Here is a 24,883-nt window from a genome sequence, read left to right on the forward strand (position 1 = left end):
CTTTCCAATAAGTGGTGCTTGGAAAACCGGACAGCTACATGTAAAAGAATGAAATTAGAACACTCCCTAACCCCATACACAAAAATAAACTCAAAATGTATTAAAGACCTAAATGTAATGCAAGACACTGTCAAACTCTTAGAGGAAAACATAGGGAGAAAACCCTTTGACGTAAATCACAGCAAGATCCTTTTTGACCCACCTCCTAGAGAAATGGGACCAAATGAAATTTAAAAGCTTTTGAACAGCAAATGAAACCATAAACAATTCGAGAAGACAACCCTCAGAATCGGAGAAAATATTTGCAAATGAAGCAACTGACAAAGGATTAGTCTCCATAATTTACAAGCAGCTCATGCAGCTCAACATTAAAAAACAAACAGGCCAATCCAAAAATGGGCAGAAGACCTAAATAGACATTTCTCCAAAGAAGATATACACATTGCCAACAGACACATGAAAGAATGCTCAACATCATTAATCATTAGAGAAATGCAAGTCAAAGCTACAATGTGGGGCTTCCTCGGTGGTGGAGTGGTTGAGAGTCCGCCTGCTGATGCAGGGGACACAGGTTCGTGCCCTGGTCCAGTAAGATCCCACATGTCGCGGAGCAACTGGGCCCGTGAGACATGACCGCTGAGCCTGCACATCCGGAGCTTGTGCTCTGCAACCGGAGAGGCCACAGCAGTGAGAGGCCCGCATACCGAAAAAAAAAAAAAAGAAAGGAGAGGGTGTGGAGAAAAGGGAACCCTCTTGCACTGTTGGTGGGAATGTAAATTGATACAGTCACTATGGAGAACAGTACAGAGGTTCCTTAAAAAACTAAAAATACAACTACCATACCACCCAGCAATACCACTACTGGGCATATACCCTGAGCAAACCATCATTCAAAAAGAGTCATGTACCTAAATGTTCATTGCAGTTCTATTTACAATAGGCAGGACATGGAAGCAAGCGAAGTATCCATCAATAGATGAATGGATAGGGCTTCCCTGGTGGCTCAGTGGTTGACAGTCTGCCTGCCGATGCAGGGGACACAGGTTCATGCCCCAGTCCAGGAGCATCCCACATGTCACGGAGCGGCTGGGACCGTGAGCATGGCCGCTGAGCCTGTTCATCCGGAGCCTGTGCTCCGCAATGGGAGAGGCCACAACAGTGAGAGGCCCCCGTACTGCAAAAAAAAAAAAAAAAAAAAAAGATGAATGGATAAAGAACATGTGCCACATATATAAAATGTAATAATACTCGGCCATAAAATGGAAAGAAACTGAATTATTTGCAGCGAGGTGGATGTGCCTAGAGACTGTCATACAGAGTGAAGTAAGTCAGAAAGAGAAAAACAAATACTGTATGCTAACACATATATATGGAATCTAAGAAGAAAAAAAAAAAGGTCATGAAGAACCTAGGGGTAAGACAGGAATAAAGACCCAGACCTACTAGAGAATGGACTTGAGGATATGGGGAGGGGGAAGGGTAAACTGGGAAAAAGTGAGAGAGTGGCATGGACATATATATACATATATATACTATTAAATGTAAAATAGATAGCTAATGGGAAGCAGCTGAATAGTACAGGGAGATCTGCTTGGTGCTTTGTGACCACCCAGAGTCGTGGGATTGGGAGGGTGGGAGGGAGGGAGATGCAAGAGGGAAGAGATATGGGGACATATGTATATTTATAGATGATTCACTTTGTTATAAAGCAGAAACTAACACACCATTGTAAAGCAATTATACTCTAATGAAGATGTAAAAAAAAGAAATTCTACATTTTTGGTGGGCGTCTAAGTGAGTATTGCTCTTTTTGTTTCTTTTTATTCTTTTTTTTACATCTTTATTGAAGTATAATTGCTGTACAATGGTGTGTTAGTTTCTGCTTTATAACAAAGTGAATCAGTTATACATATATAAATGTTCCCATATCTCTTCCCTGTTGTGTCTCTCTCCCTCCCACCCTCCCTATCCCACCCCTCTAGGTGGTCACAAAGCACCGACCGAGCTGATCTCTCTGGGGTATGCAGTTGCTTCCCACTAGCTATGTATTTTACGTTTGGTAGTGTATATATGTGCATGCCACTCTCTCTTGCTTTGTCACAGCTTACCCTTCCCACTCCCCATATCCTCAAGTCCATTCTCTAGTAGGTCTGTGTCTTTATTACTGTCTTACCCTTAGTTTCTTCATGACATTTTTTTCTTAAATTCCATATATATGTGTTAGCATATGGTATGTCTTTCTCTTTCTGACTTACTTCACTCTGTATGACAGACTCTAGGTCCATCCACCTGACTACAAATAGCTCAATTTCATTTCTTTTTATGACTGAGTAATATTCCATTGTATGTATGTGCCACATCTCCTTTATTCATTCATCCGATGATGGACACTTAGGTTGTTTCCATCTCCAGGCTATTGTAATTAGAGCTGCAATGAACATTTTGGTACATGACTCTTTTTGAATTATGGTTTTCTCAGGGTATATACCCAGTAGTGGGATTGCTGGGTGATACGGTAGTTCTATTTGTAGTTTTTTAAGGAACATCCATACTGTTCTCCATAGTGGCTGTACCAATTCACATTCCCAACAGCAGTGCAAGAGTGTTCCCTTTTTTCCACACCCTCTCTGCAATTATTGTTTCTTGATTTTTTGATGATGGCCATTCTGCCCGGTGTGAGATGATATCTCACTGTAGTTTTGATTTGCATTTCTCTAATGATTAATGATGTTGAGCATTCTTTCATGTGTTTTTTTGGCAATCTGTATATCTTCTTTGAAGAAATGTCTATTTAGGTCATCTGCCCATTTTTGGATTGGGTTGTTTGTTTTTTTGTTATTGAGCTGCATGAGCTTCTTGTAAATTTTGTAGATTAATCCTTTGTCAGTTGCTTCATTTGCAAATATTTCCTCCCATTCTGAGGGTTGTCTTTTGGTCTTGTTTGTGGTTTCCTTTGCTGTGCAAAAGTTTTTAAGTTTCATTAAGTTCCATTTATTTTTGTGTTTATTTCCATTTCTGTAGGAGGTGGGTCAAAAAGGATCTTGCTGTGATGTATGTCATAGTGTTCTGCCTATATTTTCCTCTAAGAGTTTGATATTTTCTGGCCTTACATTTAGGTCTTTAATCCATTTTGAGCTTATTTTTGTATGGTGTTAGGGAGTGATCTAACAAGTGATCTATCAAGCCAAAAAGAGACATCAATGAATCTTAAATTATTAAATGCAAATTGCTAAGTGAAAGAAACCACTCTGAAAAGGCTACATACTGTATGATTCCAAGTATGTGTAGTGATAATGGTTGCCAGGGGCTCAGAGGACTGAATAGACCACACACAGAGAATTTTTAGGGAAGGAAAACTATTCTACATTTTACTGTAATGGTGAATCTTAATGTATGCAAATTATAAAAATCACTTAGGAGGTTGGGGGATGCCAGGATGGAAGGTAGAATGTGACAAAACAATATAATTGTATTACAAATGTATGAAACAACTTCACTGAACGGTATGAGGAGAATGGTGCTGACTTAAGTAACTTTGGAAATGAGTAGTCTGTAATACTAAAGGCAAAATAAACTATATATAAGCACTGTACTCTAGCTAACAAAGTTTTTCCCACAGGGATGGGGTTAACAATTGAGATACTGCTGTACATGTATACAGGAATTAAACAATTGTATAAATGGATGGCAGGTGGTGGGAGCCAAGTTTCTCACTTTTGGAGTGGAATGTTACAGATAAGTAAGGGGGCGGGTGACATGAATGATACATATGGATTATTAATGTTCCTTTTGGTAATGGATTAGAATTGACATCAGCAATATCTCATGTTTCGCTTATATATAGATATAGATTATTACATATGGAATAAATATTTATAGATATGTGTACATATGTGGGTTAGTATATGTATACTTATTTCCTTGCTCAGTCAGCTGAGAGGGCCTAGAAGCAATGAAGTCCTAGTAATAATGAGTGCACCTAACACCCATGTCTTGGTTTTTAATGTCATTCTCCAATAAATGGAACTATGGCTCCCAGACGAACCTGAGCCAAGAAATACAGTTGAGCTTGGAGCATCTTATGGTGCCAGTAAGTAAGGAAATGCTCAAAAAAAATTATGGAGGTATGTCAAAAGGCGTTGGGAGTCAACCTAAAAAAGCATCCAATGGTCAAAGCTGGAACAATTTTGAGTAACAAAATAAAGTAATATCGGATTATAATCCAAAGTATAAAATAAATATTCATGAGTATGTACTGATATAAATACATTATTAAATAAACAAATGATGGGAGAGACAAATATCTCATGCAGAATAATTCCTAATGAATTGTGTAGGTACTTCACCTTCAGGGAGGTGGAACATAACTCTCCACCTACGTGTGGGCTGCATGTAGTAAATTCCTTCCAAAGAGTACAGTACTGAAAGGAGGGAAAAAGAGTAACTTCACAGTGGATAAAACTGATATACACTACCTCAAGCTAGGTGATCAGGATCAATATGAACAGTTATAAGTCATAATGACAGTATGCATGTTTGATATGATGTGATGAAAATGGCACATTATTGCTGTGATCTTCCAACTCAACTCCAGGTTGATCATGAGGAAAATATCAAATACAATATCAAAACAAATTCCAATTCAGGTACACTCTAGAAAATATCTGCCCAATACTCCTCATTCTATCAAGCTCTTCTGAAACAAGGAAAAGTCTGAGGATCTGTCACAGGCAAGAGGAGCCTAAGGAAATGATGACTAAATGTAACTGTGGTATCATGGATGGGCTAACTGGAAGAGAAAATGGACATTAGATAAAAACTAAGAAAATCTGAATAAAGGATGGACTTGACTTAATAATAATGCATCAATATTTCTTCATTAATTGTGAAAAACATACCATACTAATGTAAGATGTGAAAAATAGGGGAAACTTGGTGTGGGGTATACGAGAACTCAATTGTTTTCCTAGTTTTTCTGTAATCAAAAACATATTTTAAAATAAAAAGTTTATTTAAAAATAAGTCAAAGGGGGGGGACTATCAAGATGGCAGAGGAGTAAGACATGGAGATCACCTTCCTCCCCACAAATACATCAAAAATACATCTACATGTGGAACAAGTGCTACAGAAAACCTACTGCATGCTGGTAAAAGACCTCAGCTTCCCAAAAGGCAAGAAAATCCCCATGTACCTGGGCAGGGTAAAAGAAAAAATAAAAAAAAAACAGAGACAAAAGAATAGTGATGGGACCTGCATCTCTGGGAGGGAGCTGTCAAGGAGGAAAAGTTTCTACACACTAGGAAGCCCCTTCACTGGCAGAGACAGGGGGTAGCGGGGGCGGGGGGGGGAAGCTTCAGAGCCAGAGAGGAGAGCACAGCAACGCATGTGCCGAGGGCAAAGCAGAGAGATTCCCACACAAAGGATCGGTGCTGACCAGCACTCACCAGCCTGAGACACTTGTCTGCTCACCCACCAGGATGGGTGGGGGCTGGGAGCTGAGGCTCCGGCTTTGGAGATCAGATCTCAGGGAGAGGACTGGGGTTGGCTGTGTGAAGACAGACTGAAGGGGGTTAGTGCACCTCAACTAGCCAGGAGGGAGTCAGGGAAAAGTCTGGACCTGACGAAGAGGCAAGAGACAATAGTTTCAGAGTGTGGGAGGAGAGGGGATTCACAGCACCACCTAAATGAGCTCCAGAGATGGGCGTGAGCCATGGCTATCAGGGCAGACACCATAGACATGAAATGCTAATGCTGCTGCCACTGCCACCAAAAATCCTGTGTGCAAGCACAGGTCACTACTCACAGCTCCCCTGGGAGCCTGTGCAGCACACCACTGCCAGGGTTCCACGATCCAGGGACAATTTCCCCGGGAGAACACATGGCGTGCCTCAGGCTGTTGCAAAGTCATGCTGACCTCTGCCACCACAGGCTCGTCCCGCATTCCAATGATGACTACTGTACCCCTCTGTCTCCCTGGCCTGAGATAGCAAGAGAGCCTTAATAAGCCACTGCTTTAACCCCCTGATGTCTGGCAAGGGAACAAATGCCTGAGGGCAGCCTACATGCAGAGGTGGGGCCAAAACCAAAGCTGAACCCCAGGAGCTGTGCAAACAAAGAAGAGAAAGGAAAATTGCTCCGTGCAGCCTCAGGAGAAGTGGATTAAATCCCCACAATCAACTTGATGTACCCTGCATCTGTGGAATACCTGAACAATGAATGTTCCCAAAATTGAGGCAGTGGACTTTGGGAGCAACTGTAGACTTGGGGAATGCTGTCTGCAACTGATTTGTTTCTGATTGTTTATCTAACTTTAGTTTTCAGTGCTTTTTATTATTGGTGGATTTGTTTATTGGTTTGGTTGATCTCTTTTTTAAATTTTTATTTATTTTTAAAATTTTATTACTTTTTATTTTATAATTTTAATTTTATTATTATTTTATTTTATTTTATTCCTTTTTTTCTTCCTTTTCTTGTGAGCAGTGTAGATGACAGGGTCTTGGTTCTCCAGCCGGGAGTCAGGCCTGAGACTCCAAGGTGGGAGAGCCGAGTCTAGGACATTGGACTAACAGAAACCTCCCAGCCCCATGTAATAATCAATAGAGGAGAGCTCTCCCAGAGATCTCTGTCTCAACACTAAGACCGAGCTCCACCCAATGGGCAGCAAGCTTGAATGCTGGATGCCCAATGTGAAACAACTAGCAAGACAGAAACAGAACTCCACCCATTAGCAGAGAGGCTGCCTAAATTCATACTAAGTTCACACATAACCCAAAACACACCACTGGATGTGGTCCTGCCAGGAGAAAGACAAGATCCAGCCCAACACAGCAGAGCAAAGGCACCAATCCCCTCCACCAGGAAGCCTACATAACCCACTAAACGAACCTCACCAACTGGGGGCAGACACCAAAAACAACGGGAACTATGAACCAGAAGCCTGTGAAAAGGAGACCCCAAACACAGTAAGTTAAACAAAATAAGACAGAGAAATACACAGCAAATGAAGAAGCAAGGTAAAAACTCACCAGACCAAACAAATGAAGAGGAAATAGGCAGGTTACCTGAAACAGAATTCAGAATGATGATAGTAAAGACGATCCAAAATCTTGGAAATAGAATGGAGAAAATAAAAGAAACGTTTAATAAGGACCTAGAAGAAGTAAAGAAAAAACAAACAATGATGAACAACCCAATAAATGAAATTAAAAATTCTGCAGAAGGAATCAATAGCAGAATAACTGAGGCAGAAGAACGGATAAGTGATCTGGAAGGTAGAATAGTGGAAATAACTTTCATAGAGCAGAATAAAGAAAAAAGAATGAAAAGAATTGAGGACAGTCTCAAGAATTCTGGGCCAACATTAAATGCACCAACATTCAAATTATAGGATACCCAGGAGAAAAAAAAAAGGTCTGAGAAAATATTTGAAGAGATTGTAGTTGAAAACTTCCCTAATATGGGAAAGGAAATAATCAACTCCAGGAAGTGAGTGAAACTCATACAGGAAAAATCCAAGGAGAAAGATGCCAAGACACATATTAATCAAACTATCAAAAATTAAATATAGAGAAAACATATTAAAAGCAGCAAGGGAAAAGCAACAAAAAACATACAAGGGAATCTCGACAAGGTTAACAGCTAAACTTTCAGCAGAAACCCTGCAAGCCAGAAGGGAATGGCAGGACATATTTAAAGTGATGAAAGGGAAAAACCTACAACCAAGGTTACTCCACCTAGCAAGGATGTCATTCAGATTCGATGGAGAAATTAACACCTTTACAGACAATCAAAAGCTAAGAAAATTCAGAACCACCAAACCATCTTTAAAACAAATGCTAGGGCCTCCCTGGTGATGCAGTGGTTGAGAGTCCGCCTGCTGGCGCAGGGGATACGGGTTCATGCTCCGGTCGGGAAATTCCCACATGCCTCAGAGCGGCTGGGCCCGTGAGCCATGGCCGCTGAGCCTGAGCGTCTGGAGCCTGTGCTCCACAACAGGAGAGGCCACAAAAGTAAGAGGCCCATGTACCACAAAAAAAAAAAAAAACCAAACAAAACCCCCCCCCAAAACCCCACAAATGCTAAAGGAAATTCTCCAGGCAGGAAACACAAGAGAAGGAAAAGACCTACAAAAACAAATCCAAAACATTTAAGAAAATGGTAATAGGAACATAAATGTTGATAACTACCTTAAATGTAAATGGCTTATATACTTCAACCAAAAGACACAGACTGGCTGAATGGATACAAAAACAAGACATGTATATATGCTGTCTACAAGAGCCCCACTTCAGACATACATACACATACAGACTGAAAATGAGATGATGGAAAAAGATATTCCATGCAAATGGAAATCAAAAGAAAGCTGGAGTAGCAATTCTCCTATCAGACAAAATAGACTTTAAAATAAAGACTATTACAAGAGGCAAAGAAGGACTCTACATAATGATCAAGGGATCAATCCAAGATGAAGATATAACAATTGTAAATATTTATGCACCCAACAGAGGAGCACCTCAATACGTAAGGCAAATACTAACAGCCATAAAAGGGGAAATCAACAGTAACACAATCATAGTACGGGACTTTAACACCCCAATTTCACCAAAGGACAGATCACCTGAAATGAAAATAAATAAGGAAACACAAGCATTAAATGACACATTACACAAGATGGGCTTAATGTATACTTATAGGACATTCCATCCCAAAACAACAGAATACACTTTCTTCTCAAATGCCCATGGAACATTTTCCAGGGTAGATCATATCTTGGGTCACAAATCAAGCCTTGGTACATTTAAAATGGAAATCGTATCAAGAATCTTTTCTGACCACAACGCTATGAGACTAGATATCAATTACAGGAAAAAAAGTATAAAAAAACGAAACATATGGAGGCTAATCAATACACTACTAAATAACCAAGAGATGAATGCAGAAATCAAAGAGGAAATCGAAAAATACCTAGAAACAAATGACAATAAAAACACGACAACCCAAAACCTATGAGATGCAGCAAAAGCAGTTCTAAGAGGGAAGTTTATAGCAAGACAATTCTACCTCAAGAAACAAGAAACATCTCAAATAAACAACCTAACCTTACATCTAAAGCAAGTAGAGAAAGAAGAAAAAAGCCCAAACTTAGCAGAAGGAAAGAAATCATAAAGATCAGATCAGAAATAAATGAAAAATAAATGAATGAAACAATAGCAAACATCAATGAAACTAAAAGCTGGTCTTTGAGAAGATAAACAAAACTGATAAATCATTACCCAGACTCATCAAGGAAAAAAGAAAGAATACTCAAATCAACAGAATTAGAAATGAAAAAGAAGTAACAACTGACACTGCAGAAACAGAAGGATCATGAGAGATTACTACAAGCAACTCCATGCCAATAAAATAGAAAACCTGAAAGAAATGGACAAATTTTAGAAAGGCACAACTTTCCGAGACTGAACCAGGAAGAAACAGAAAGTATGAACAGACCAGTCACAAACACTGAAATTAAAACTGTGATTAAAAATCTTCCAACATATATATGTGTTAGAGAAGAGCTAACACCTATCCTTCTCAAGCTCTTCCAAAATATAGCAGAGGGAGGACCACTCCCAAACTCATTCCACGAGGCCATCACTGTGATTCCAAAACCAGAAAAAGATGTCTCAAAGAAAGAAAACTACAGGCCAATATCACTGATGAACATAGACGCCAAAATCCTCAACAAAATAGTAGGAAACAGAATGCAACAGCACATTAAAAGGATCAGACACCATGATCAAATGGGGTTTATCCCAGTAATGCAAAGATTCTTCAATAAATGCAAATCAGTCAATGTGATATAACATATTAACAAATTAAAGGGCAAAAATCATTTCATAATCTCAACAGATGCGGAAAAAGCTTTTGATAAAATTCAACACCCATTTATGATAAAAATCGTCCAGAAAGTGGGCACAGAAAGATCCTACTTCAATATCATAAAGGCTGTATATGACAAACCCACAGTAAACATCGCTCTCAATGGTGAAAAACTGAAACGATTTCCTCTCAGATCAGGAACAAGATAAGGTTGCCCACTGTTACCACTGTTATTTAACATAGTTTTGGAAGTTGTAGCCACGGCAATCAGAGAAGAAAAAGAGATAAAACGAATCCAAATCGGAAAAGAAAAGTGTCACTGTTTGCAGATGACGTAATACTATACACAGAGAATCCTAAAGATACTACCAGAAGACTACTAGAGCTACTCGATGAGTTTGGTAAAGTAGCAGGATATAAAATTAATGCACAGAAATCTCTTGCATTCCTATACACTAATAATGAAAAATCTGTAAGGGAAATTAAGGAAACACTCCCTTTTACCACTGCAACAAAAAGAATTAAATACCTAGGAATAAACCTACTGAAGGAGACAAAAGACCTTTATGCAGAAAACCATAATAAACTTATGAAAGAAATTAAAGACAATACAAACCGATGGAGAGATACACCATGTTCTTGGATTGGAAGAACCTACATTGTGAAAATGACTCTATTACCCAAAGCAATCTATAGATTCAATGCAATCCTTATCAAACTACCCATGGCATTTTTCACAGAAGTACAACAAAAAATTTCACAATTTGCATTGAAACACAAAAAACCCCCGAATACTCAAAGAAATATTGTGAAAGAAAAACGGAGCTGGAGGAATCAGCCTCCTTTACTTCAGATTATACTATAAAGGTACAGAAATCAAGATAGTATGGAGGCGGGCCGGGAAGATGGCATAAGCCAAAGACGCGGAGATTACCTTCCTCCCCACAGATACATCAGAAATATACACGTGGAACTGCTCCTATAGAACACCCACTGAATGCAGGCAGAAGAACTCAGACCTCCCAAAAGGCAAGAAACTACCCACGCACCTGGGCAGCGCAAAAGAAAAAAGAATAAACAGAGACAAAAGCATAAGGACGGGACCTGCACCAGTGGGAGGGAGCCGTGAAGGAGGAAAAGGTCCCACACACTAGGAAGCCCCTTCGCAGGCGGAGAATGTGGGTGGCGGATGGGGGAAGCTTCAAAGCCGCGGAGGAGAGCACAGCAACAGAGGTGTGGAGGGCAAAGTGAAGAGATTCCCGCACAGAGGATGGGTGCCAACCGGCACTCACCAGCCGGAGAGGATTGTCTGCTCATCCGCCGTGGTGGGCGGGGGCGGGGGCTGGGAGCTGAGGCTCCAGCTTCGGTCAGTCGAATTTCAGGGAGAGGACTGGAGTTGGTGGCGTGAACAGAGCCTGAAGAGGTTAGTGCACGGCTAGCCAGGAGGGAGTCCGGGAAAAGGTTGGACCTGCTGAAGAGGCAAGAGACTTTTTCTTCTCTCTGTTTCCTGGTGCACGAGGAGAAGAGATTAAGAGCGCTGCTTAAAGGAGCTCCAGAGACGGGCACATGCCGTGGCTAAGAGCACAGACCCCAGAGACGGGCAGGAGACGCTAAGGCTGCAGCTGCCGCCACCAAGGAGCCTGTGTGAGAGTAGAGGTCACTATCCACACCTCCCCTCCCGGGATACTGTGCAGCCCACCACTGCCAGGGTCCCGTGATCCAGGGACAACTTCCCCGGGAGAACGCAAGGTGCACCTCAGGCTGGTGCAACGTCCCGCCGGCCTCTGCCGCCGAAGGCTCCCCTGGCACTCCGTGCGCCTCCCTCCCCACCCCCTCCTGGCCTGAGTGAGCCAGAGGCCCCGAATCAGCTGCTCCTTTAAACCTGTCCTGTATGCGTGAAGAACAGACGCCCTCAGGCGATCTACACACAGAGGAGGGGCCAAATCCAAAGCTGAACCCCGTGAGCTGTGCGAACAAAGTAGAGAATGGGAAATAACTCCCAGCAGCCTCAGGAGCCGAGGATTAAAGCTCCACAATCAACTTGATGTACCCTGCATCTGTGGAATACCTGAATAGACAACAAATCATCCCAAATTGAGGAGGTGGAATTTGAGAGCAAGATATATTATTTTTTCCCCATTTCCAGTTTTTGTGAGTGTGTATGTGTATGCTTCTGTGTGAGATTTTGTCTGTATAGCTTTGCTTTCACCATTAGTGCTACCGTTCTGTCCGTCCATTTATTTATTTATTTATTTTACTTAAAAATTTTTTTTAAATTATTTTTTATTTCTTATTTTAACAATTATTTTATCTTTATTTTATTTTATCCTTTCTTTCTTCCTTTCTTTTCCTTCCTTCCTTCCTTCCTACTTTTTCTCCCTTTTATTCTGAGCTGTGTGGATGAAAGGCTCTTGGTGCCCAGCCAGGAGTCAGTGCTGTGCCTCTGAAGTGGGAGACCACCTTCAGAACACTGGTCCACAAGAGACCGCCCAGCTCCACATAATATCAAAGGGCAAAAATCTCTCAGAGATCTCCATCTCAACACCAAGACCCAGCTTCACTCAACGACCAGCAAGCTACAGTGCTGGACACCTTATGCCAAACAACTAGCAAGACAGGAACACAAACCCACCCATTAGCAGAGAGGCTGCCTAAACTCATAATAAGGCCAAACACACCCCAAAACACACCACCAGATGCGGACCTGCCCACCAGAAAGACAAGACCCACCCTCATCCACCAGAACACAGGCACTAGTCCCCTCCACCAGGAAGCCTACACAACCCACTGAACCAGCTTTAGCCACTGAGGACAGACACCAAAAACAATGGGAACTACGAACCTGCAGCCTGCAAAAAGGAGAACCAAAACACAGTAAGATAAGCAAAATGAGAAGACAGAAAAACACACAGCAGATGAAGGAGCAAGGCAAAAGCCCACCAGACTTAACAAATGAAGAGGAAATAGGCAGTCTACCTGAAAAAGAATTCAGAATAATGATAGTAAAGATGATCCAAAATCTTGGAATAAGAATAGAGAAAATGCAAGAAATATTTAACAAGGAACTAGGAGAACTAAAGTGGAAACAAGCAACGATGAACAACACAATAAATGAAATTAAAAATACTCTAGAAGGGAACAATAGCAGAATAACTGAGGCAGAATAATGGGTAAGTGACCTGGAAGATGAAATAATGGTAATAATTACTGCAGAGAAGAATAAAGAAAAAAGAATGAAAAGAACTGAGGACAGTCTCAGAGACCGCTGGGACAACATTAAACACACCAACATTTAAATTATATGGGTCCCAAAAGAAGAAGAGAAAAAGAAAGAGACTGAGAAAGTATTTGAAGAGATTATAGTTGAAAATTTCCCTAATATGGGAAAGGAAATAGTTAATCAAGTCCAAGAAGCCCAGAGAGTCCCATACAGGATAAATCCAAAGAGAAACACACCAAGAGACATATTAATCAAACTATCAAAAATTAAATACAAAGAGAATATATTAAAAGTAGCAAGGGGGGCTTCCGTGGTGGCACAGTGGTTGGGAGTCTGCCTGCCGATGCAGGGGACACGGGTTTGTGCCCCGGTCCGAGAGGATCCCACGTGGAGCGGCTGGGCCCGTGGGCCATGGCCACTGAGCCTGCATGTCCGGAGCCTGTGCTCTGTAATGGGAAAATCCACAGCAGTGAGAGGCCCGCGTACCACAAAAAAAAAAAAAAAAAGTAGCAAGGGAAAAACAGCAAATAACACAGAAGCGAATCCCCATAACGTTAACAGCTGATCTTTCAGCAGAAACTCTGCAAGCCACAAGGACATATTCAAAGTGATGAAGGAGAGAAACCTACAACCAAGATTACTCTACACAGCAAGGATCTGATTCAGATTTGATGGAGAAATTAAAACATTTACAGAGAAGCAAAAGCTAAGAGAATTCAGCACCACAAACCAGCTTTACAACAAATGCTAAAGGAACTTCTCTAGGCAAGAAACAAAAGAGAAGGAAAAGACCTACAATAACAAACCAAAAACAATTAAGAAAATGGGAATAGGAACATACATATCGATAATTACCTTAAGTGTAAATGGATTAAATGCTCCCACCAAAAGACACAGACTGGCAGAATGTATACAAAAACAAGACCCATATATATGCTGTCTACAAGAGACCCACTTCAGACCTAGGGACACATACAGACTGAAAATGAGGGGATGGACCAAAGATATTCCATACAAATGGAAATCAAAAGAAAGCTGGAGTAGCATTCTCATCAGACAAAATAGATTTTAAAATAAAGGCTATTACAAGAGAGAAGGAAGGACATTACATAATGATCAAGGGATCAATCCAAGAAGATATAACAATTGTAAATATTTATGAAACCAACATAGGAGCACCTCAATACATAAGGCAAATACTAACAGCCATAAAAGGGGAAATCGACAGTAACACAATCGTAGTAGGAGACTTTAGCACCCCAGTTTCACCAATGGACAGATCATGCAAAATGAAAATAAATGAAAATGAATACGGAAACACAAGCTTTAAATGATACATTAAACAAGGTGGATTTAATTGATATTTATAGGACATTCCATCCAAAAATAACAGAATACACATTTTTCTCAAGTTCTCATGGAACATTCTGCAGGATAGATCATATCTTGGGTCACAAATGAAGCCTTGGTAAATTTACGAAATTTGAAATTGTATCAAGTATCTTTTCCGAACACAACGCTATGATACTAGATATAAATTACAGGAAAAGATCTGTAAAAAGTACAAACACATGGAGGCTAAACAATAAACTACTTAATGAGGAAGTGATCACTGAAGAAATCAAAGAGGAAATCAAAAAAATACCTAAAAACAAATGACAATGAAAACCAGACAACAATGTCACAAAGAAAGAAAACTACAGGCCAACAACACTGATGAATATAGACGCAAAAATCCTCAACAAAATACTAGGAAACAGAATCCAACAGCACATTAAAAGAATCGTACACCATGATAAGTGGGGTTTATTCCAGGAATGCAAGGATTCTTCAATATACACAAATCAATCAATGTGATACACTATATTAACAAATTGAAGGATAAAAACCATATGATCATCTCAATAGATGCAGCGGAAACTTTCTTCAAAATTTAAGACCGGTTTATGATAAGAACACTGCAGAAAGTAGGCAGAGAGGGAACATTCCTCAACATAATAAAGGCCATATATGACAAACCCACAGCCAACATCATCCTCAATGGTGAAAAATTGAAACCATTTTCACTAAGATCAGGAACAAGACAAGGTTGCCCAGTCTCACCACTATTATTCAACATAGTTTTGGAAGGTTTAGCCATAGCAATCAGAGAAGAAAAAGAAGTAAAATGAATCCATATCGGAAAAGAAGAAGTAAAGATGTCACTGTTTGCAGATGACAAGATAATATACATAGAGAGTCCCAAAGATGCTACCAGAAAACTACTAGAGCTAATCAATGAATTTGGTAAAGTAGCAGGACACAAAATTAATGCACAGAAATCTCTGGCATTCCTATACACTAATGATGAAAAATCTGAAAGTGAAATTAAGGAAACACTTCCATTTACCATTGCAACAAAAAGAATAAAATATATAGGAATAAACCTACATATGGAGACAAAAGACCCGTATGCAGAAAATTATAAGACACTGTAGAAAGAAATTAAAGTTGATACAAGTAGATGGAGAGATATACCATGTTCTTGGATTGGAAGAATCAACACTGTGAAAATGAATCTACTACCCAAAGCAATCTACAGACTCAATGCAATCCCTATCAAACTACCACTGGCATTTTTCACTGAACTAGAACAAAAAATTTCACAATTTGTATGGAAACACAAAAGACCCCGAATAGCCAAAGCAGTCTTTAAAACAAAAAATGAGGCTGGAGGAATCAGGCTTCCTGAGTTCAGACTATACTACAAAGCTACAGTAATCAAGACAGTATGGTACTGGCAGAAAAAAAGAAATATAGATCAATGGAACAGGATAGAAGGCCCAGAGATAAACCCACGCACATATGGTCACCTTATCTTTGACTAAGGAGGCAAGAATATACAGTGGAGAAAAGACAGCCTCTTCAATATGTGCCGCTGGGAAAACTGGACAGGTAAACGTAAAAGTATGAAATTAGAAAACTCTCTAACACCATATAGAAAATAAACTCAAAATACATTAAAGACTTAAATGTAAGGCCAGACACCATCAAACTCTTAGAGGAAAAGATAGGCAGAATACACTATGACATAAATCACACTAGGATCCTTTTGGACCCACCTCCTAGAGAAATGGAAATAAAACCAAAAATAAACAAATGGGATGTAATGAAACTTCAAAGCTTTTGCACAGCAAAGGAAACCATAAACAAGACCAAAAGACAACCCTCAGAATGGGAGAAAATATTTGCAAATGAAACATCTGACAAAGGATTAACCTCCAAAATTTACAAGCAGCTCATGCAGCTCAATAACAAAAAAAAACCAAACAACCCAATCGAAAAATGGGCAGAAGACCTAAATAGACATTTCTCCAAAGAAGATATACAGACTGCAAACAAATACATGAAAGAATGCTCAACATCATTAATTGTTAGGGAAATGCAAATCAAAACTACAATGAGACATCATCTCACACCGGTCAGAATGGCCATCATCAAAAAATCTAGAAACAATAAATGCTGGGGAGGGTGTGGAGAATAGGGAACACTCTTGCACTGCTAGTGGGAATGAAAATTGATACAGCCACTAAGGCGAACAGTATCGAGATTCCTTAAAAAACTACACATAGAACTACCATACGACCCAGCAATCCCACTACTGGGCATATACCCTGAGAAAACCATAATTCAAAAAGAGTCATGGGGCTTCCCTGGTGGCGCATTGGTTGGGAGTCCGCCTGCCGATGCAGGGGACGCGGGTTCGTGCCCCCGTCCAGGAAGATCCCACATGCCGCGGAGCGGCTGGGCCCATGAGCCATGGCCGCTGAGCCTGCACGTCCAGAGCCCGTGCTCTGCAACGGGAGAGGCCACAGCAGTGAGAGGCCCGCGTACCGCAAAAAAAAAACAAAAAGAGTCATGTACCAAAATGTTCATTGCAGCTCTATTTACAATAGCCAGGACATGGAAGCAACCTATGTGTCCATCAACAGATGAATGGATAAAGAAGATGTGGCACATATATACAATTGAATATTACTCAGCCATAAAAAGAAACGTAATTGAGTTATTTGTAGTGAGGTAGATGGACCTAGATCCTGTCATACAGAGTGAAGTAAGTCAGAAAGAGAAAAACAAATACCTAATGCTCACCATATATATGGAATCTAAGAAAAAAAAAGCCATGAAGGTCCTAGGAGTAAGATGGGAATAAAGACACAGACCTACTAGAGAATGGACTTGAAGATATGGGGAGGGGGAAGGGTAAGCTGTGACAAAATGAAAGAGTGGCATGGATATATATACACTACCGAACGTAAAATAGATAACTAGTGGGAAGCAGCCCCATAGCACAGGGAGATCAGCTTGGTGCTTTGTGACCACCTAGAGTGGTGGGATAGGGAGGGTGGGAGGGAGGGAGACGCAAGAGGGAAGAGATATGGGAACATATGTAGATGTATAACTGATTCACTGTTATAAAGCAGAAACTAACACACCATTGTAATGCAATTATCCTCCATAAAGATGTTAAAAAAAAAACAAAAAAAGATAGTATGGTCCTGGCAGAAAAACAGAAACATAGATCAATGGAACAGAGATAAACCCACGCACATATGGTCACCTTATCTTTGATAAAAAAAGCAAGAATATACAATGGAGAAAAGACAGCCTCATCAATAAGTGGTGCTGGGAGAACTGGACAGCTACATGGAAAATAATGAAATTAGAACACTCCCTAACACAATGCAGAAAAATAAACTCAAAATGGATTAAAGACCTCAAATTAAGGGCAGACACTATATAAGTCTTAGAGGAAAACATAGGGAGAACACTGTATGACACAAGTCATAGCAAGATCCTTTTTGACCTATCTCCTAGAGAAATCGAAGTAAAAACAGAAATAAACATAAGGGACCTAATGAAACTTCAAAGCTCTTGCACAACAAATGAAACCATAAACCAGACGAAAACACAACCCTCATAATGGGAGAAAATATTTGCAAATGAAGCAACTGAGAAAGGATTAATCTCCAAAATTAACAAGCAGCTCATGCAGCTCAATATCAGAAAACAAACAACCCAATCCAAAAATAGGCAGAAGACCTAAATAGAAATTTCTCCAAAGAAGATATACAGATTGCCAACAAACAAATGAAAGGAGGCTTAACATCACTAGTCATTAGAGAAATGTAAATCAAAATCACAGTCACACTGGTCAGAATGGCCATTGTCAAAAACTCTACGAACAATAAGTGCTGGAAAGGGTGTGGAGAAAAGGGAACCCTCTTGCACCTTTTGTGGGAATGTAAATTGATACAACCACTATGGAGAACAGCATGGAGGTTCCTTAAAATCCAAAATAGAAAGAAGTACCATATGACCCAGCATTCCTACTACTGGGCATATACCCTGAGAAAACCATAATTCAAAAAGAGTCATGTACCACAATGTTCATTGCAGCTGTATTTACATTAGCCAGGACTGGAAGCAACCTAGGTGTCCATCAACAGATGAATGGATAAAGATGTGTCATATATATACAATGGAATATTACTCAGTCATAAAAAACGATATTGCGTTATTTGTAGTGAGGTGGATGGACTCAGGATCTGTCATATAGAATTAAGTAAGTCAGAAACAGAAAAACAAATACCATATGCTAACACATATATATGGAATCTTAAAAAAATATGGTTCTGAGGAACCTAGGGGAAGGTCAGGAATAAAGACTCAGATGTAGAGAATGTACTTGAGGACACGTGGAGGGTGAAGGGTAAGCTGGGATGAAGTAAGAGAGAAGCACTGACATGTATACACTACCAAGTGTGAAATAGATAGCTAGTGGGAAGCACCCACATAGCACAGGGAGATCAGCTCGGTGCTTTGTGTCCACCTAGAGGGGTGGGATAGGGAGGGTGGGAGGGAGGTGCAAGAAGGAGGAGATATGAGGATATGTGTATAGCTGATTCACTTTGTTATACAGGAGAAAGTAACACATCAATGTAAAGCCATTATACTCCAATAAAGATGTTAAAAAATTAAAAATAAGCGAAACTGCCTAAAGCCATCTAGACATAGGAATACATCCAAAAATGGAAGCAGGGGTGTGAGTAAAGCAAGAAAGCCAAGACAATTTTCCTATAGCCTCTGGTCACATAATATATGGTTAATCCAGGTGAAGGCTCATGGAGAAGGCAAACATCTACATGGGGAATGTATCACGGTAGTTCATTAGTATAAGTGTATGTGGAGGGGACCTATATGTAGCTAGCAAAACAAAGTTTTACACACACACATACACACACATTTGAGGTTCGATTTACTTTCCTCAAATAAGGAAACTGATGTGTTTCAGCCTGTACCCAGTACCAGGATGCTCTTTTCCAAATCCTTTGGAGTCCTAAGGAATACAAAGCATAATGACTCAAAAATATTAAGGTCATTTATTTGATGTAATGAAACCCAAGGTATCATGTAAAGCACAGTACAAACTTTTCTTTTGCTCTAAAAGGATCGCCCTAAGTAAAGAATTATGTACGGAATTATATATATATATATATATATATATATATATATATATATATATATATGTACATATATACATATATGTATATATTGGGTCAGCCAATAAGTTCATTCAGGTTTTCCATTGGATGTTATGGAAAAACCTGAAGGAACTTTTTGGCCGACTATATATATATATATATATATATATATATATATATATATACACACACATACACATATATATACACACACATTCACACACACACACACGCACTGCTATATCCTTACATCCTACATACCACTCTTAGTTTCAGCTTCCTCACAAAACCATGGTGAATGCCAGGGGGAGGAGAATATTATCAAGAGAAACAGGAGGTCAGAATAGCACTGTAACCTTCATTCTCAAACTAGAGTCCTTTGACCTCAGGCATCTGCTCCTATTTCCTCCTCCCAAGCTCTCAGCACTTGCTGACATTGTTTAAAATTTTATTTGAGTCCTTTTCCCATGTGTACCATCATGAAATAAAACAATGTGTTTATCTAGACATTATATCAACAAAGGTGGCAGTCTACTTCTGATTTGCTATTTATTAAAGTAAGAAATGCAGGAGTCTGTAACATGACTTCATCCTGGAACAACTTTGACCTCAGACCTTGAAACTTCAGTGAGAAGCTGAAAAGCCCATTTGGGAGAATATTAGCTTTGGAAGGAATCTTGAAGTTCTTCTAATTCATTTTTGAATATTTCTGTCTAATGGGCTTCCATTTAAACATGTCCAGTGACAAGGGTATCTTCAATTTATTGCTATAAAGTTCCTAATAGTAAGCCCAAATTCTGACTTCTTGTAAAATTTAAATTGATTTGCCCTCTGAAACTACCCAAGTAAATGTTATGCCTCTTCTATCTGACAAGGCCCTCAATTATTAAAAAAAAATATCCACAACACCCAGTCTTTAGACTAAAACATTCTTGATCCTTTTAATAATTGTTCTGTGTCTATTTGTAAATGAGTTACCATCTTGGTCACTTTCCAGGTTGTCTGTGTCCATCTTAATTGTGATGCTCTGAAATGATCCAAATCTCTCAACATAAACGATCAAGTAAAGAAAAAAACATTATGAAGGGCTTCTCTGTGCTGGACACCATGCCTCTATTAATAGAGCCTAAGACTTTATTACACCTGTGTGAACTATAATCTCACATGGTGGGCTCATGTTAAACTTATAGTAAATTAAAATCACTGAGTCTTTTTCACAAATGCTTTTTTAAGCCACATAATCCCTTTCCTTTAGTAACTGAATTTTTGATACAAGACTTTACATTTTATCCTATTCAGTGTAATCCTGCTAGATTTGGCTATAGTTCTTCTTCGATCTACTAAGGACTTTTGGATCTTGTTAGTCACATCCAGTGCATTTATTCTGCCTTCTAATACTATACTATTTGACATGCGATGGGCAAGCTATTTTATATTTTCATACTAGTTACTGAAAAATAACTTCAATGAGACAGAACTGAGGTTAGAAACCGCTTGTTTATATTGACACATCATTTGACACTGTCAATTCAACTTACTAACCCATCTACTGGCCTGTTATTATCTAGCTCATGTTACTCCATTTTTATTCTTAAGGGCATTTTGAGAAACTGCCAAATACCATGGTGAGGTACACAATGTTTATTGCCTTCTGAGGTCTCTGGGAGGCAGCTCAACACAATGCAGGCATCCTCCAGAGCAGCTGAAGCACAAGTGGCCCATGTGATTGCCAATTTGGAGGCATACCGTATGTATTAGGACACTGTGGACAGATGTACTGAAGGACAGTTTCAAATATTAGCCATAACTCAAAAGTCAGAAAGCCAAACCACCAAATTGCAGTTTTGATTATGACAAAGCTGATTCTCACATATGCATTTTTATGGGAGCTGCACCAGAGTGAACAGCAGCAGAGATGCATTCATTTAACAACAGCTAATGTATCTCCACAACAACACCCAGGAGGCAAGTTAGTACATAATTTATTATAAAATCTCTATTATAAATAGACCAGTATAGTTTAATAGATTCAGGGGGAAGCAGAAGAGTGAACTGGTTAAGCACACACTCTGGAATCTCAGAATTGGGTTCAAATTTTGACTCTGTCACTTAGTAGCAGTGTGACCCCAGAAAATTAATCTGCTAGTTTATTTCCTTATATGTAAACTGGGGAAGATAATAGTAGTACTACCTTATAGGGTTGCTATGAAAATTGAACATAACCATGAATACATTAGCTATTATTATTATCATCCCAATCTAACAGAAACAATATTGTGAAATCCAAGCTAGAGCTGAGTAATCATGTCTTCTTTTTCTTTCATGCTCATCAACTATTCTTTTAATAATAAATTAAGGCATCTTTCCTGAAATTACCTTAAATTTGCTAATCTACACATTGGGCTAAGAAGTTCTGAAGTTGAATTTTGATAGTACTTAGAGAACCCAAATCTGTGTTTAGATACCTCAGTACAGCTGAAGCTAGCTAGCCATATGCTTCAATACATATCCTTTTGATGAATAATGCTGCCTATGTATGTCAGGACAAACAATTCCTTATTTGAGAGTGGCTTACCCAACCTTTGGAGTTTGCTGGTTTAGAATAGCTTTTGCCAATGGTGCTTACCCATTATCAAAATGTCTAAAGCCTTGGTAAGAATGTACACCACCTGATGAAGTTGCTCTTTGGGTGGCTTCAGTCTGAAATCATAATCCAAGTCATTTTTCTCCTTTCTAGTTTTAGAAAATTGTTTTTCCCCTAAGTTTACTAACAGACTTCTGGGAAGATGGTAGCATTGGAAAAGGTCCCCAATTTTTGCCCTTTCTCCCACAAATCAATAGAAATGACCACAGGGAAACAAAAATTTAGCAAAACCTGTACAAACAATGAGGGCATTAGAATTGTCAAGGAATTTCTATAAGACATGATGCTGATGGGGCCATATTGAAAGATATCACCAATCTGAAGTTCTGTGACATATTGACAAATCAAGAAAATCCTGGCAGAAAAGCACTAATACCATCTAGCTTAAAGGAGCAAGGACTGAAGGTGGGAGCAGGCAGTGAAAAAGACTGGGATGAGAACCTTTCATAAATTGAGGTAAGCCTGAGTAACGTTCTTCATCTAAGCCTCCCAATACATTTTTTAAATAAAATAATACAAATTGGAAATATCAAAATTGCCACATAGTTTTAAAGGTTTACATTTACTAAATTAAGCTGTATTATGAACATTTTCAATCAACTCAGTCTAGCTGTATGGCTGGAGTAATCAATTCATTTGAGAATAATGTTAAAATTCTGAATTTGAGTTTTGTGAACATGAAACACAGGCCAAAGGGCTCTCCTGATACCTTAACCCAAACCCCTGGGCTAGCCCCTGACAGGAATTACTCCTTTTGTTGCTATTTTGACACTGCACATCAACAGACTTTGGAGTAGGCTGCCCCTTCTCAGAAGGCAAGCTCAGCGTCTCTGACCATGGTCTCAATAAACATGATGGTCTCAACCTGATATAAGTCCTCATTAATAAACCAGCAGGACTTATTTCAATGTTTTATATCCAACCCCCCCACACACTGGCCACACACAAGTGGCGAGTATATATGATATCACATACCTGAAGTAGAGGCCAAAAGAGCAAATGAAGAAAGCCAACTTGAGGTGAACATCTCCTGCTGGGATTGTCCCTGGCCCTAGCTCCCTCCCCACTACCTCATTCTGCTGGCTCACAGAGACAGTAATATAAACTCACACCATCTAGCCATCTAGTGTAAGCTTAGAGAGGGGATGACAACCAAGTAAATAGTGAAAGCATAAAAGAATTACCCCACTCTTATTGGAGGGAGAGAGATAGCAGGTTAGGATGTGCCCTTCTTATTCAACGATGAATAAATGGATAAATTGTGAATTAACAGTAGATAAAACACAAAACAAAAACAGAGCCTATGAAAAGAACTTGCAAGATAATAAGAGGAAATTATATCACGTAAGAGATGAACAGTTTTAAAAATTTTTAAAAAGGGTAAATAAAGTTATAAACAAAAATTAATTAACTGGAAAGCAAAAATACAACCAAAAAATAGAATTAATAAATTAAAGACTTGGACCTTTTCAGGGAGAAAACAAAATGTATTAAAAGGTAGAGAAACATTTGGCAAGGGTAATTAAGGAATTCTCTGTTCCTTGAATGCCTGAAAGAAATGTACCTGTTAAATTGTCTGAGCCAGCCAGGCCTCAGTAAACATCCAGTTTTTCCTATAGCTATTGATTTCTTGCCATTTTCTATGTCACTGGCTTATTTTTATATTGATTTTCCTATAAAATCTTTCATGTCATAAAAATTCTTAAATTTATTATGGCAGACTTTGCTATTGTAATTATCATAAACACCCAGCATCATACAGCAGTGAAATAATAAATCACCATTTCCTAACTTGATGTTCTGAGGAACAATGATATGCCAAATGTTATTAGGGTGTTTAAAAGGGAAAAAAGTTGTTCTTTACTCAAATAAGTTTAGGAAATGCTGAGTTAGATAAGATTAAATAGTTTTTACTCTTTTAAAGAACATACTCCTTTAAACAAAATAATACTAGTCAAAATTTACTGCCTAATGACTCTCCAAGAGGGGCTATAGTATACAGCATTTTGCAAACTTATTTGACCATCTCCCAGAGGAATGGTTTTTCAAAAATGCAATTTAGAATTGCTGCAGCAAACATAGTCTGGTTAAAATGAGAAACAAGACAAGAATGCCACTGCCACTTTTCTTCTTTAGCACTATTCTGGAATTGTTTAACCCATGCCATCAGAAACTATGTTATAAATTTTGAAAATAACCTATCATTATAACTTATCATTGATATGATTCCTTACCAGGAAAAACTCAAAAGGATCAACTGAATGTCTCTGAATTTAATAGATTCCAATAAACTGCCAACTTAAAATTAATCTATGAAAATACATTCTTCCCCTATATAGCAAAAATGACCACATAGGTAACACACTGAATAAGAGCTCCCAATTGCAGTATTGTTTCCCATATATCTGTATTACCTAGGAATACATTTATTACAAATTATATGGGACTTAGATAAATAAAACTCTCTTGAAGGATGTAAAAGCTTTTTAAAAATGAGGCAATATATCATGTTTCTGGAGAGCACTGTAATTCTGTACTTCTCACTATCGTATCAATTTAAGACAATCCTAATCAAATTCCCAATTTATTTTTTTTGTGGGGGGGGAGGGAAATCTAATAACTGTAAAGTT

At 39.0% G+C, this 24,883-nt stretch overlaps 1 protein-coding gene across 1 annotated transcript in view; it reads right to left on the reverse strand.

Annotated features, from left to right (window-relative positions):
* The window catches only part of LOC308609414 (uncharacterized protein), a gene marked incomplete at its 5' end in the record, with an annotated part of 115,628 nt that overhangs the window by 48,568 nt on the left and 42,177 nt on the right, over nucleotides 1–24,883 (reverse strand). Inside the window, one exon of the mRNA XM_081223089.1 lies at nucleotides 19,388–19,464. Coding sequence (XP_081079215.1) covers nucleotides 19,388–19,464 — 77 coding nt within the window. The remainder of the gene's footprint in view (nucleotides 1–19,387; nucleotides 19,465–24,883) is intronic.

Source organism: Mesoplodon bidens (assembly GCF_964165515.1).
Source record: "Mesoplodon bidens genome assembly, chromosome: X".
NCBI classification, from domain to species: domain Eukaryota; kingdom Metazoa; phylum Chordata; class Mammalia; order Artiodactyla; family Ziphiidae; genus Mesoplodon; species Mesoplodon bidens.